We start from the raw sequence: 15,034 nt of genomic DNA, 5'->3' as shown, positions 1-15,034 counted from the left end.
ATTTCAAGTGTGAGTTTTAAATTTTCATTATAAAAATTTAATTGGTTTAATATCATTAGATGTTCTTTCTTTATTACCAGGTTATATATACTGAGAATATCGTCAACATTTCATGTTCACGTTCATATAAAAACTCTATGTATATGAGTGATGTCACGTACTAGTTTACTCTCAAAATCCTGCAAATATATTTCTGACATAATTGCTGGTAATGAAAATCCCATTAGTAAGGTATTTTTTGTGTGTAATATTTGTTATTAAATTCCAAATAATTTTGTTGACATACATTTCTTATAATAGTGATGACACCTTTAATAAATTTTGGATCTTTTTGGTTACGTTTTAATCTATTTATTATTATTATCTTTACAGTAGGGTCTATAGTTATGCTACGATACATTTTAGTTATGCCATAACTAACCATTCTAGTTTCTTTATTTACATTTCAGCTATTTAATTTATTTACTGATTATTAACCATTTTTTATATTAACTGTATCAGGCAAATTTATTTTATTCCAAAGAATTTTATCTATTAATTTGGATATAACAGGGAGCAGATTTAGAATTGATTAAAGGTTACTTTGGGATATTTCATTTATGAATTTTTGGTAGTCAAGTTAATTTAGGGCCAATTGGTTCAAAAGGATATAATCTAGAATGGTTTTTAAATTATTATAATTAGAAATTGATCTAAATTTTTTTACCCACAATGGAACAGAAACAGTATATGTGTTTGGGGTAAGAGATTGTGTGTATGTTTGTTAACATTTTCCCCAAAAACTACTGGACCGATTTCAACGAATTTCATTTGTATTAGATAGGTATCACCTCAGGGCAGGTTCTTAGAACAGTTTTACAGTTGTAGCCCACCTGGGAGCACTGCAGTAGTGTGTGTTGGACCGATGCAGTTTTTTGTATTACATAAGTATCACTTCACAGCAGGTTCTTAGATCAGTATTATGGCTGTAGGGGAGCACTGCCGTAAATATGTTTCTTCAAAATGGCTTCTTGGGATTTAAAATTTTTAATTTTATCACTCGTATTAAACTTTTCGTTCATTTTAGAAATTTAACACTTGGGTCATTAATCATCTCAAATATATTATCAACAATGTATTGTTTCATTGAGTTATTATATTTTTTAACTGTCATGATAACTTATATATTTGCTTTATCTGTTTTTATTATTAAAAGGTTATTTGTTTGTATTTAATTATTCTCTTAATTGGTAAATTGTTTGTTTATTTATAAATGATTTATTGGTAAATTTTGTATTTTTAATTTTTTTTTATATTGTAGCTGATAAACATTAAGTAATTGTTACCTATCTGTATATAGTATTCATTCTGATGGAATTTATTTAATAATCTACAACAACGTTTGTAACAATGTTAATTTTATTATCAATTTAGTTAAATTTAAATCCATTAGTGATGACTAATTTTTCATTAACATTAAAATAGATATTAGTTAAGATTAAAAATTTATTACTTATGTTATCCAATTTTCTTGAAAATGAATAAAATTAGGTTTAAATTTATTTGAAATATTAATATTAACATATTGTTTCTGATTAAAAAATTATTCATCATAATTATTTGTAATTTTATTTTTAATTTTGATTAAATTACAAATATTGGTTTCATGAGTCTTTTTTAGGTGACATTTGTTTTTCTACATTAATTTCAATTATATTTCTTATATAATAAAAAATGAGTGTCCTAAGATTTTTGAAATTTTAAATCTGTATTATGTAATTCAATGTTTATATAATTTTTCTTATAGTACCAATGTTTAATCTATTGTTTTTATTTAAAAATAAAAAATACCTAACCTATAGGCTTTCCAGTATCAACAATTATGTCAGAAATATATTTACTGGATTTTGAGAGTAATCTAGTACATGGCATCACTCATATACATAGAGTTTTTAAATGGATGCGATATGTTGACAATATTCTCATTATATATAACTCAATAATAAACACTGAACATCTAATAAAATTAAACAAATTAAATTTTTATAATGAATATTTGAAATAGATAATAGAACGTTAAATTATTTAGATGTCAATTTCAAAATAAACAAGAACATAGAAAATCTACATCTGGTAATGTAACAATTCATAAAAAATCAAATCACCCTTAGTCTCATAAAATTAATGCATATACAAATATGATTAATAAAGCAATCAAATACACACATAACAAAGAAAAGTTAAATAGTGAAACAAATATCATAAAATATATAGCAGTTGAAAATAAAAATAATTACAATTAATAAATTTACAAAAACAAATATCAAAACACAATTACAAAATCACTTACAATCCGTACATAATAAAATACCAAAAAAGTGAAAAATATACATAAAATATTTTTACATTAATAATATTACTGAAAACATTATTAAAACTTCCAATAAAAAAAAATTTAAATAAATATTTAATAAATATACAAAAAATATTTAACAAACAAAAAATAATAACAATAATAAAATAAACAATCGGAGTGGAATTTATAAAATTAAATATAATGATTGTAATTTATTTATATAGGAAAAACAAATAAATCCTCTAAAACTAGATTTCTTAAACATTACAGAAATTACAAAACTAATAAATTATAAATTAGGTTTATCTTATATGGCAGACTATCTAATAAATAATAAACATTCTGCTTCTTATATTAACACAAATTTAGAAATATTAGAAATTAATAAAGATGAAATAAAATTAAAAATATTAGAAACAGAGTTTCAATTTGATAGAAATATTAATTTCAGTAAAATAATTAATTAAATATATAAACAGGTGTTCCATAAAGGAATCGAGAAACTTTCAGGACATGTTTTACTGGTGAAAATAATAAAAAAATTTCATATAAACAATGGTCTGGAAGTGCTTTGTTTTAGAGTTATGGCTAGCAAAGGATTTCAGATTTCAGCTCTTCTAATAAAAAGAAGTCCTACTGTAATTTTTGGGATACAAATTAAAGAGTCAAGTTGATGGTTTCTTATATAATTTTGGCTGGGAAACAGGAGAAAACAAGTTCCAGAACTGTAACTCCAGCAGTTTTTAAGATATCCAACATAAAACATAAAATTTGGTGTTGAAAAAAAAGTTTTTTTAGGTTTGTAATACTAGTAGTAGTTATTTATAAACTAAAAAATTAAACACAACCACTAAATAAAGAATTTCATTCCTAAGAAAATTGATGAAGCTACTCGATCCACCCAAGTACAGAATTAAATTTAATTCTGAACTAATTGAACTAGTAGAGGTGATATGGATCTTGAAAAGATTGATTTCAAAAAAAAAAATTTATATATACATATACATACATACATACATACATACATACATACATACATACATACATACATACAGGGACTAGTTATGGAGTGAAAATTAATAAGTAATACTTGTAACAAATATAAAATTTGGGGCAGAAATATTAAAGCAACTAATTTATGTACCCCTTTCTGCAACAAAACAATGCTTTTAATAAATTTGTTTCTTACTGGCGTAAAATTCAAATCAAAATATGTGTTATATCAACTTACTTTTTGTAATGATTTAATTTTTTGCACTAAAGTGTTAATACGATCCTGGGATGAACCTGTTTTCTTTACTGGTACCTGGAAAATGGGATTGCAAATGAAAAAAATTTAGTTTTTAACAAAAAATATAAAATTACAAGCAATTTCTTAAATTCTTTAAGGCTACAAAAGATATTACAGTAAAATTATTCTTTTATGAGTTATGTTAAAATACATTATTAACAAAATATGATTCTCTATTATTGGAGAACCTTTTTGTGTTTTTTACTACAGCCTCTCCCATTCTGAGTGAAGTTCTTAAAGAAAATAAAATTGACTCAAACTAACTAACTGAATGAACTGGACTACCTAAATGGAAACAATTGGGTTACTTTAAATTATTATGTTAATGAGCATCATGCAGCACAGGAATAGTTTAATTTTTAATTTTAATTACTTATTTGTATTAGGGTTAGACTGTATTATAATGAAACTGCTTCAGAGAAATAATAAAGTTTGTATAATACTATGTTGTCTTATTTTTCTCCTGAAGGTATATGGTCAGCAAAGAATCTTCAGGATTTTATTTGTTTGCATTAGACAACAATAATTAACAATCTGTGTAATAGAAATACTTCTGGTATTACCACAAACAAATTTATTTCAGAATTCTTTTTGTACCTATAATGGTTACTGTTTTATTTCAGACTTCTATCTGCTTTAAATATTATTTTTTACTACATACATATATTTACCGCCATGTGAATATATGTTTCAGTTAATAATTATCAGAAAATTACCAAATGGTCAATTTTATCTATAATTATTTTGCTTCTGATTATTACTTTTGACTTTTTTTTGTATCTGTGTATTTTTTGGAATAAGGACTTTATTTATAATTATAAACATTATCATTACACTGTACAAAACGTTTTCAGTATTAAGTGCACATACTTAACTAATTTTAATCACTGATTGCAATTTACAATTCATTTCACTTTAATTTATACTTTTAACACAAAATACTCACAAAAATAGGCTTTAACTGTGCCAGTTGCTGAGAATACTGGCTATATTGCAACTTAATTCGTTCATTGCGTTCATGTTTCAGAGCTATTTTTAATGAATTAATTTCATTAAGCAGTATTGGTGATTCTATCACTTTAACCCCCTGGCCTCCAGGAGATGTATGCACAGGACTTGCTGTAAATAATGAAACCAAACGTTTATTACCAATATAATACCATACCAACTGTATTATTAAACTTACATAGTGATTCTGTTTCATTTCACTTAATTGAACAAGAATACCCCATAATATCTACAGAAGACATAAAATGCATTACACAAACTATAATTTATTAAAAAAGAATAATAATAATAAGTTTATATCTTATGTACCTTCCTAGTTTTTTCCTACAGGCAGTTGCTTTCATGAAGCACATGTATTGTAAACATTAATCGACGAGGTATAATATTTGTAAATACAAAGAAAGCATACTGTGCATGCAAAGTAGCAGAATAATCTGTTATCTAGTTTATTTTATGTTCAATAAAATTATTACAGTAAAATATGTCAAAAATAAGTCACACAAAGTTCACAAGGGGAGACAATTTTTTTTGTTGTAACAGTATTCTAGTGAATCCCATAATTAAAAATTAAAAAAAAAAAAGTTTTAACTATTCTACTGTGAGTAAATAGTCTTCCTGCAATAAAGTATACTGTAATGTAAAGAATCTCAGGAAGCCTCCTCATAGAATCATGAAACAAAAGTTTAACTTAACAAAAAAAAAAACATATGACTATACTGTATTGTACTAATAATTTTCCTCATTAAAATTGTAATTTTAACTAAATCATTTTCACCCTTCTAAACCAGCCTAGCCCAGCGCTGCACCAAAGATTATATTCTTCACTTGAATAATAATTCTTTTCATCTCACACCACATAACTCAAATAATTACAACTGACACTGAATTTCAAGAAAAATTTAACAAAAACAGCTGCTAAACTTAGAACCAATAAAAATATTACCCACAACAAACTGTCATGCTACATGAAGGTCATTCACTCTGCACATTTCTGATTTGAGTTTGGTCTATCTGACAGCAGTATACTGCTGTCAAGAATGTAGATTTATATACTTACCACAAAAAGATTGGTATAGAATTGAATCATATGGTGTGAATAAAAAACCTGTTTATTTCTTGCCAACATACAGCAAAGATTTTCCACATTTATGCAGATAACACAACTTGCTATGGAATACGAGAGTACAAAGTAAGTCAGAGAAAGAACTAATTGGAATTAGTTCTTTCTCAGATTATTCAAACATATACAGACCTGGCACTATGATTCCACCAGTGGTAACAAAAATAAAGCTGCAAAACTACCACTTGAAGTACAAGTCATCTGTGTAGGAGAAAAATTGAGGAAATCTCACAAAGACATTCCCAAGTTCACTTCTGAGAGACCATTTAGATGTAAGTTAAGTATTACTTAAAACTTACCTGATCAATAACATTTTTATTACTGATATATATTACTATAACTGTTTAATTCAGTTTCATTTAAAGTAAAACATTATTATTTAGCTTGTACCAAAAGATTCACTTTAACAACCTTATTTTTCATACAAAATCATAAAAAATGGCTTTACAAATAACATTAAGCAATCTGAATTATTTTTTTCTGATGAACATTGCTTAGGTCTAATACATTAGAAAATGTTTAATACAGAATTGGTTTTCAGATCATTTTCTATCAGTGCCAATATGATGTCAAGTACAATTCAATTGCCATTCATAGAATAAAAAATAATTTTCTGAAGTTAATGTTACAAAGTCAAACTGTTAAAACAACAATAAATGTTGTCGAATTTAATATTTTTATCTTAACATTCTACACCCAACAACCTAATTTTTATTTTGCCAAATACACTTTAAGCTTGTGCATGGGATATGGAAACTGAATTTTGTACGGTATGAAAAATTCATGCCTGACCGAGGTTTGAACCCTGGACTACAACCATTAATGTTAATAAATACTATAGAAAATCACATCATAAAAAAATATATAATTATAATTTTTTTAAAGAACTAATTTTAAGGAACATATTACTTATTCTTTACTTCTTTTGTAACATTTAATTTTTTTCATAAACATTTCTGCTTCATCAGAATAAATAAAATTTTACTATGATTTTTGTTTTTGAAGGTGTGTTTTTAATCTAACATGTATCTCTTCTGTTGAAACAGGGATTTCTGCAAAAGCACTAAAAGTGAGATGATAAAGAGAAAAGAATGAGCAATAAATATACGAAAATTAGTTTTTATGGGAGATTATTTATTGATAAGTAAATTGTTAAAAATCCAGTACCAGTTATACAAGTGAAATGTATGAAAGAATATTTATACAAGCAAAACAGAGCCAATTAAATACTGGCATTACTTCATTTACTATAAAATTACTTCACTACTTCATTTATGATATAAAATTTAAATTGTATATTAAATCTTAAATGATTATTGAAATTCATGAGACTAGGAAGATGTTCCACAAAAGACAGTGTAACACCCATTCTCACATGGCAGGCAGCTACCAACAACTTACCTTTAACAACATAAATTAAAAACTATCAGTTCTCAGTATGATAAAAAAATGTTCAGGAGGCACAGGATGCCATGTGAAAACATATGAAGTTTTTCCCAAAATGTCAATGCAGTGAAAGAAAATTACACCCCATCCAATAGTAAAGAAAATCTTTTATCTCCTGTTGGTACTCTTACGTCTGTCTAGCAAAAAGACTTTACTGAAATGGAAAGATTCAGAAATCAGCAGTAAGTAAGCACATCCATAAAAATGTCAATGCAGTGAGAGAAAATTACACCCCATCCAATAGTAAAGAAAATCTTTTATCTCCTGTTGGTACTCTTACGTCTGTCTAGCAAAAAGACTTTACTGAAATGGAAAGATTCAGAAATCAGCAGTAAGTAAACACATCCATAAAACTATAGACTTATGTATGATAAATACCACTTACTGTCCAGAAGAATGGCTAATCAGCTACACTGACTGCAAACAACAATTACGCTAATGCTGAGGGGTTTCAGTGAAGTTTTCTGCTTCTATAAATCTCTAAAAAGGTTAAATTTCCATTTTGATGATGCAAATAAATCTAGCTCTAAAACTATAAAGCTCTAAAGCTATATATTAAGTTGCTTGTTTGTGGTGATTTACTATAGCATAAAAGTTTGATATTTTCTGAAAAAATAGATACAATTGAAGTTTGAGCTGTTAGAAAGTGATATTTTAAAAGATTTAACCCCAACAGACAAAAAGAATTAAAGGAGTTTTTCCTTTGTTTTCAAACAGGATACAGTGACTGCTGAATTTAAATATGGTTGTACATCCATTCAAGATGAAGAATGCTAAGGATGTCCAAAAACTGTTAAGAGCAAAGAAATCATCATAAAGATCCACAATAATGTATTAACTGAATCCTATCTGAAAGTACATGAGCTTGCTGACATTGGAAATACCTCAATAGATTGTGTTCACTACATTTTACATGCTGTTTTGAGTATGAAAAAGCTTTTTGCTTGATGGATACTACCAAATATGTATGTAACATTTGACCAAATATGCATTTAACTGAATATTTCTCAAGAATGTTTAGATTTATTTAAACATGATTCCACTGGATTCTAATGGTGTGGTGCTCAGACTAATGGGAAAATGCCAGGATCATCACCAGGGAGTATTGCTTCACACTGGACCAATATTATTTAGGTTAAATGTCCACATCTGGTTGAAAAGAAAATGGTCTTTCACCTCAATAATGTGCCTGTATATATGTCTCAAGTTGTTGCTCCAAAACTCCTATGACCTATGCTTGGAAGTGCTTCCACAAGTACCATATTCACCAATTTGGCTTGGAACAATTACTTCCTCTTCCCAAACTTAAAGAAATGGCTTGTTGGATAAAGATTCAATTCAAATGAATAAGGTCAAAGCTGGGGCAACTGCTTATTTTGCAGAGTTGGACAAATTGCATTTCTCTGACAGTATTAAAAAGATGGAGTCCTTGGTCCAAATCAGCGATTCGCAACCTCTTTGGCTCCACAACCTCCAAAAAGGAAAAAAATATAAAATGAATATATTGTGACCCTCATCTCTGACCCAATGAAACCTAGTTAAAACTATTTAGCTGTGTCGATGGTGATGGGTATGAACATGCAAGTAAGAAGTGTACATACATGAGCAATTTACAGGATCCAACCTGATACATTTGACATGTTGTGCTTTCAATAGTATAAAAGAGGAGTAAGGAATTGCAGAACATCATTTTAGATTCAAATGCAAAATGTGTGTCAGGTTTCTTTAAGTTTTTAAAAGCATAGTTTCATTGAAAACAATAACTGAGGTTTCAGATTTTTATTATGCGGACAAACAGTGTAACTGTTGTTTTTTAATTGGATACTTATGCAAAATGGCCCCCTCTATGAATCATGAGACCTTGCCAAGGGTGATGGAGTTTGAGTGCTAAGTGATACAGAGTAGCTGGACCGAAGGTGCAACCAAATCGAAGTGGTATCTGTTGAAAGCCAGACTAAGGAATGATTGCTGAAAGAGGGCAGCACTTCTTTCAGTAGCTGTTAAGGGCATAGGTTGGAAAAAATTAAACGGCCATGTCAACATCACTCAATCTTTTGAGTACTGCGCAACTGAAAGCAGTGGAAAACTATAGCTCTTTTTTTTCAAGAAAATGTAGCTCTGCATTTTCATGTAGCAAAGATGGAGGCACCTACCTTGGTAAAATATTCTCGAGGTAAACTAGTCCCCTGGTCGGATCTCCAGGTGGGGACTGCTAAGGAAGGGTCAGTGGAATCGTGTTTAAATAAATCTAAGCCAAAAAATAACATTCTACAAGTCAGGGTGTGGAATGTTAGAAGTCTAAAAATGTTGGTAGGCTAAATGTAGATGTTGAAGGAATTTGCGAGGTTTGGTGGGAAAACAGCTTTTGGTCAGGTGATTTTAGAATAATTAACTCAGTGTCACATAAAGGGCAGGCAGGATTAGGTTTCATAATGAACAAGAAGGTAGGGAAGAGAGTAGAGTATTTCAAAAGGCATAGCAATAGAATCAAAACCTAAGCCGACAACGATTGTTCACATCTGTATGCCTACAAGTGCCCAAGATGATAATGAGAAAGATTGTGTATACGAAGAAATTGATGAAGCAATTAAACAGAAAAATGAGGATGAAAATTTAATAATTGGAGAATGGAATGCAAGCATCAGAAAAGGCAAACAAGTAAATATTGTGAATGAATACAGGCTAGGCAAAAGAAATGAAAAAGGGGGCCGACTTACTGAGTTTTGCACGAAGTATAATTTAGTAATTGCCCAACACCCAGTTTAAAAATCATAATAGGAGAATATACACATAGAAAAAGCCAGATGATACTGCAAGCTATCAGATAGATTATATCACGGTTAAGCAAAAATTTAGAAATCAACTTGTCAACTGCAAAACATATCCAGTAGCAAACACTGATAGTGACCATAATTTAGTGATAAAGAAATTTGATTGGGATTCAAAAACCTGAAGAAATGGTGCCAGATGAATCAGTGGAATGTATTGAAGCTTGATGAAGAGAAGGTAAAAAAGATTTTTGAAAAGGACATCACAAGAGGTCTCAGCAAAAAACATGGTAGAAAATATAGAAGAAGAATGGGAGAATGTTAAGGAAATTCTTAAATCATCAGAATCGAACTTAGGTGGAACAAAGAGAACAGGTAGAAAATCTTGGATATCAGAGAATATATTGCAGCTGAGGATGAGCGCAGAAAGTATAAGATGTTAGTGATGAAGACGGTAAAAGGAACTATCAACCAAGAAGTGCAAATTGGTAAAAGAAGAGTGGATTAAAGAAAAGTGTTCAGAAGTGGAAAGAGAAATGATTATTGGTAAAATAGACGAAGCACACAGGAAAGTTAAGGAGAATTTTGTAGTACATAAGTTAAAATCTAATGTGTTAAATAAAGATGATACACCAATTTATAATATGAAAAAAAAGTTGATAGCTGAGCAGAATATATTGAAGAGTTATACGGACAATATGAATTAGAAACTGGTAGCATAGAGGAAAAAGAGGAAGTCAAAGAATATGAAAAGGGAGATACAATACTGAGATTTGAATTTAATGGAACATTAAAAAATTTGAATGGGAGAAAGGCTCCTGGGATACATGGGATACCTGCAGAATTACTGTGCAGTGATGGTAATGAAGCAACAGATAAATTACACAAACTAGTGTGTAATATTTACAAAAAGAAGTCTGATGGAACTTCCATCAGACTTCAAAAAGAGTGTTATTGTATTGTCATGATACCCCAGACGCAGGAGCAGGTAAATGTTAAGAATACAAAATAATTAGCTTAACTACTAATGCATCAAAAATTGTAACTAGAATTCTGTACAGAAGAATTAAGATGAGAGTGGAAGAAATGTTAAGAGAAGAACAATTTGGTTTCAAAAGTATAGGGACAAGGGAAGCAATTTTAGTGCTCAGATTAATAGTAAACGCAAGATTAAAGAAAAACAAACCAACATATATGGAATTTATAGACTTAGAAAAGGCACTTGGTAACATAGACTGGAATAAAATGTTCAGCATTTTAAAAAAATTAGGGTTCAAGTATTGAAACAGAAGAACAATTGCTAACATCTACAGGAATCAAACTGCAACAGTAATAATCAAAGACCATAAGAAAAAAGCAATAATAAAAAAGGGAGTTAGACAAGGATGTTCCTTATCCCTGTTACTTTGTAATCTTTACATAGAATTAGCAGTTAATGATGTTAAAGAACAGTTTAGATCCGGTTAATAGTGCAAGGTGAAAAGATAAAGATGCTATGATTTGCTGATGGCAATAATTCTAGCCAACAGTAAAAAAGATTTAAAAGAAACAATGAATGGCATGGATGAAGTCCTATCAAGAACTACCACATGAAAATAAACAAGAACAAAACGAAAGTAATGAAATGTAGAAATAAAGTAGATGGACCATTTAATATAAAAATAGGACAAGAAAAGACTATGGAGGTAGAAGAATTTTATAATTTGGGAAGTAGAATTACTGAAGATGGACGAAGTAGGAACGATGTAAAATACTGAATAGCACAAGCGAAACAAGCTTTCAGCCAGAAATATAATTTGCTTACATCAAAAATTAATTTAATCATCAGAAAAACATTTTTGAAAGTATATGTTTGGAGCATAGTATGCAAATGAAACTTGGATGATCAGAGTTCCTGAGAAGATATGATTAGAAGCTTTTGAAATGTGGTGCTATAGGCTATAGGTTAAAAATCAGATGGGTGGATAAAGTGACAAACAAAGAGGTGTGGCAAATTTATGAAGAAAGAAGCATTTGGAAAAATATAGCTAAAAGATGAGACACTTATAAGCCACATCATAAGACATCCTGAAATAGTCATTTTGATATTGGAGGGACAGGGAGACTGGAAAAATTGTGCAGATAGAGAACATCTGGAATGTGTAAAACAAATTGTTAGGGATGTAGGATGTAGGGGTATACCGAAATGAAACGACTGGCACTAGATAGGGAATCTTGGAAAGCTGCATCAAACCAGTCAAATGACTGAAGATAAAAAAAATGCAAAATGAATAAGTTTGTGAAAAAACAAAGTGAGCCATCTGCATCCAGTGAACTGATTGGTAAAAAGACAAGCTTGTACTATGACAGTTATTTAAATTATGGTTTTACCTCATTGAATGGAAAGCCACAGTGTGTTTGTTTACTTTAAAGTTCTCTCCGATGAAAGCATAAAGCCATCAAAATTAATTTGACACTTGGAAACTAAACATTTGTATCAAAAAAGCAAGCCTTTTGAATGTTTTGTAAATCAAGCCAAATTGATAAAAATACACTTGAAGCATCTCATCTCATAGCATTAAGAGTAGCTAAGACTCTTAATGATGATATTATTATTTAACTCTGAGATTGTCCCATACAATCACAGAAAACCTCATACTGCCTGCTGCAATTGATAAGGTCAGTGTTTATAGACATGGACGAAACAAAAAAAAAATGAAAAAAATTCTGCTTTCTAATGACACAGTATCAAGGTGAATTGATAACATAGCTGCCAATCAATGTTCACAAACAGATAATTCAGCAAGTGAGTTGAAGAGAATTTTTATAGAATTCAATTTGATGAATCAACATATGTGGCAAACATTTTTCAGTTCTTATGGTGAGATATGAATACGATAGAGACAGATCACTCAAAGAAAATATGTTGTTTTGCAAATCAATCAATACCTGATCAAGCAAGAGGGCAATGTCTTTTGAAGCTACAACATATATTGGAATTTACTGCAACATGTAATGATGGTGCACAGGCAATAACAGGAAAGAACAGTGTATTTCTGAAAAAATTGAAAGATTGTCTTATATCAAGGGCGGAATGGATGCATTGCTTTCTTTACAGACATACATGCTCTTGCCACAAAAAAATTGCCAGAAAATCTCAAACAAATTCTTTGTAAAGCTGTAAAAATGGTTAATTTTATTAAACGCTGACTATTACAAAATAGGCTGTATGCTAAACTATGTGATGAAAGGGGTGAAAAGAAAAAAATCTCTTCTTTTCCATACACAAGTCAAATGGTTATCACAGGGAAAAGTGTTAACCCGATTATTGAAATTGCAAGATAAATTAATATTTTTCCAGGATAAACAAACATCATTCTCAATGTTTTACAAAATAATGATTATATGTTGATTTAGGCTTACTTAGCTGATATATTTTCATATTTAAATGACTTGAATGTGAATTTACAAGGAAGTGATAAAAATATTCTATTAATAACAAAATTCATATTTTCATTAACAAGCTTGATAATCTGGATTTTTCACTTTCAAAGCAAAAATTTTGATGTTTCCACTCATTTCTGACTACATTGAGAAAAATTTGGATGAAGACAGTATTATTCACCAAAGTCTGGATAGCATGAAGATGCATTTGTGCGAGATAAAAATTCAGTTCGCAGAGTATTTCCTGGAAGATAAAAATGATTTCTCGAAGAGTTGGGTACTGAATCCATTCAGTTAAAATATTGTTGTAGTTATTAAGTTGTCTTATAACCAGCTTATCGAAATGTATGTTGTTAAAACATTACAACTATAATTCACACTTGAAGTAGATATTTACTGGCTTGCTTGTAGTAGTAAATGTGGAAATTTAGTCACACAAACATTTAAAATATTAATCCTTTGCGCCACACCTATACTCGCAAAGAACGTTTCCTGGTCTACTATTACACTAAAAACTAAATATAAGAATTGTCTTTTATCACTGGAAAACAATTTGATTTTGTGTGTTACTAATGTAGATCCACATATGGTGAATCGTTTAAATGAAAAACAAACATAATTTCATTAATTTATTTTCTTTACAAGTGTACGTATAAATGTAGGTTTACAGCACCCTAGAAAATCAACCGTCCCACAATAAAAGAAGTCTACCAACCACTGGATAAGATGAAGGATCACAAAGTGGGGAGAGATCAGACCTTTGTACAGATCTGGAAACATGCAGGAAAACCAGCAAAAGTCACCCTTCATCAATAGCTTGTCAACATCTCAATCAAAGAACTATCAGAATACTGGACGATAGCCCTCATCCACCCACTAAACAAAAAGCAGACCATAACAACTACAGGAGAATCTTAGTCCTACGCACAACTTAGAAAATTCTTTCAAGAATCATCCTCAACAGGATCGGTTTACAACTCAAGAAAGAACTAGTAGAATACCACAGAGGTTTCAACCCTGGAGGAACTGTCCAGACCAGATCATGAGTCTCAAGCTAATAATGGATTATAACAGAAAAAGAAACAGAGACATGGTGATAACATTTGTAGAATTCAAGATACATATGCAAGCATACAATTTACATGTACAGAGAATCACTACTAAAAATTCTAAGATACCTCAAACTACATTCCAAATTAATAAACATGATAAAACTGGCCCTTACAAACACTAGGTCAAAAGTAAAATTCAGAGGCAAACTCTGGAAACCATTTGAGATCAAAATAAAACTGCACCAAGGCGAAGGACTCTCACCGCTACTAATCAAGGCACTCTGAAAATGGTAATGAGGGAATGGCTCAGAAAATGCCCCCAAAAATAAAAATAGGCCAAAAAATCAAATTAAACTGTCTTGGTTTCGCAAACAGCTTGCCATTGCTAGCAAACGACACTGACGAAGCTAAAACACAGATATTAGAACTTCAAAATATTGCAAATAAAACTGGCCTCAAAATATCATTCGAAAAGACAGAAATTATGTCCCAAAAACCAACACCATTAAAAGAAGTAAACATAAATGGTAATAAAGTCAAAATAATAACCCAGTTTAAATACCTCGGAGAAATAATATCAAACAGCCTAAA

The 15,034-nt window shown here is 29.8% G+C and overlaps 1 protein-coding gene across 5 annotated transcripts in view; it reads right to left on the bottom strand.

The window, feature by feature from the left end:
- DCTN1-p150 (dynactin subunit 1) overlaps nt 1–15,034 on the bottom strand; it is a 190,824-nt gene that overhangs the window by 25,990 nt on the left and 149,800 nt on the right. For all 5 annotated transcript variants that reach the window (XM_075355121.1, XM_075355120.1, XM_075355122.1 and 2 more), the window contains 2 exons: nt 4,573–4,745; nt 3,567–3,641 (listed from right to left, as the gene is read on the bottom strand). In XM_075355121.1, the coding sequence (XP_075211236.1) occupies nt 3,567–3,641; nt 4,573–4,745 (248 nt within the window). The remainder of the gene's footprint in view (nt 1–3,566; nt 3,642–4,572; nt 4,746–15,034) is intronic.

Source organism: Lycorma delicatula, chromosome 1 (genome assembly GCF_047948215.1).
Source record: "Lycorma delicatula isolate Av1 chromosome 1, ASM4794821v1, whole genome shotgun sequence".
Lineage (NCBI taxonomy): Eukaryota > Metazoa > Arthropoda > Insecta > Hemiptera > Fulgoridae > Lycorma > Lycorma delicatula.
Note: the sequence above shows the minus strand (reverse complement) of the source record. Positions and strands in the feature narration are given on the sequence as shown.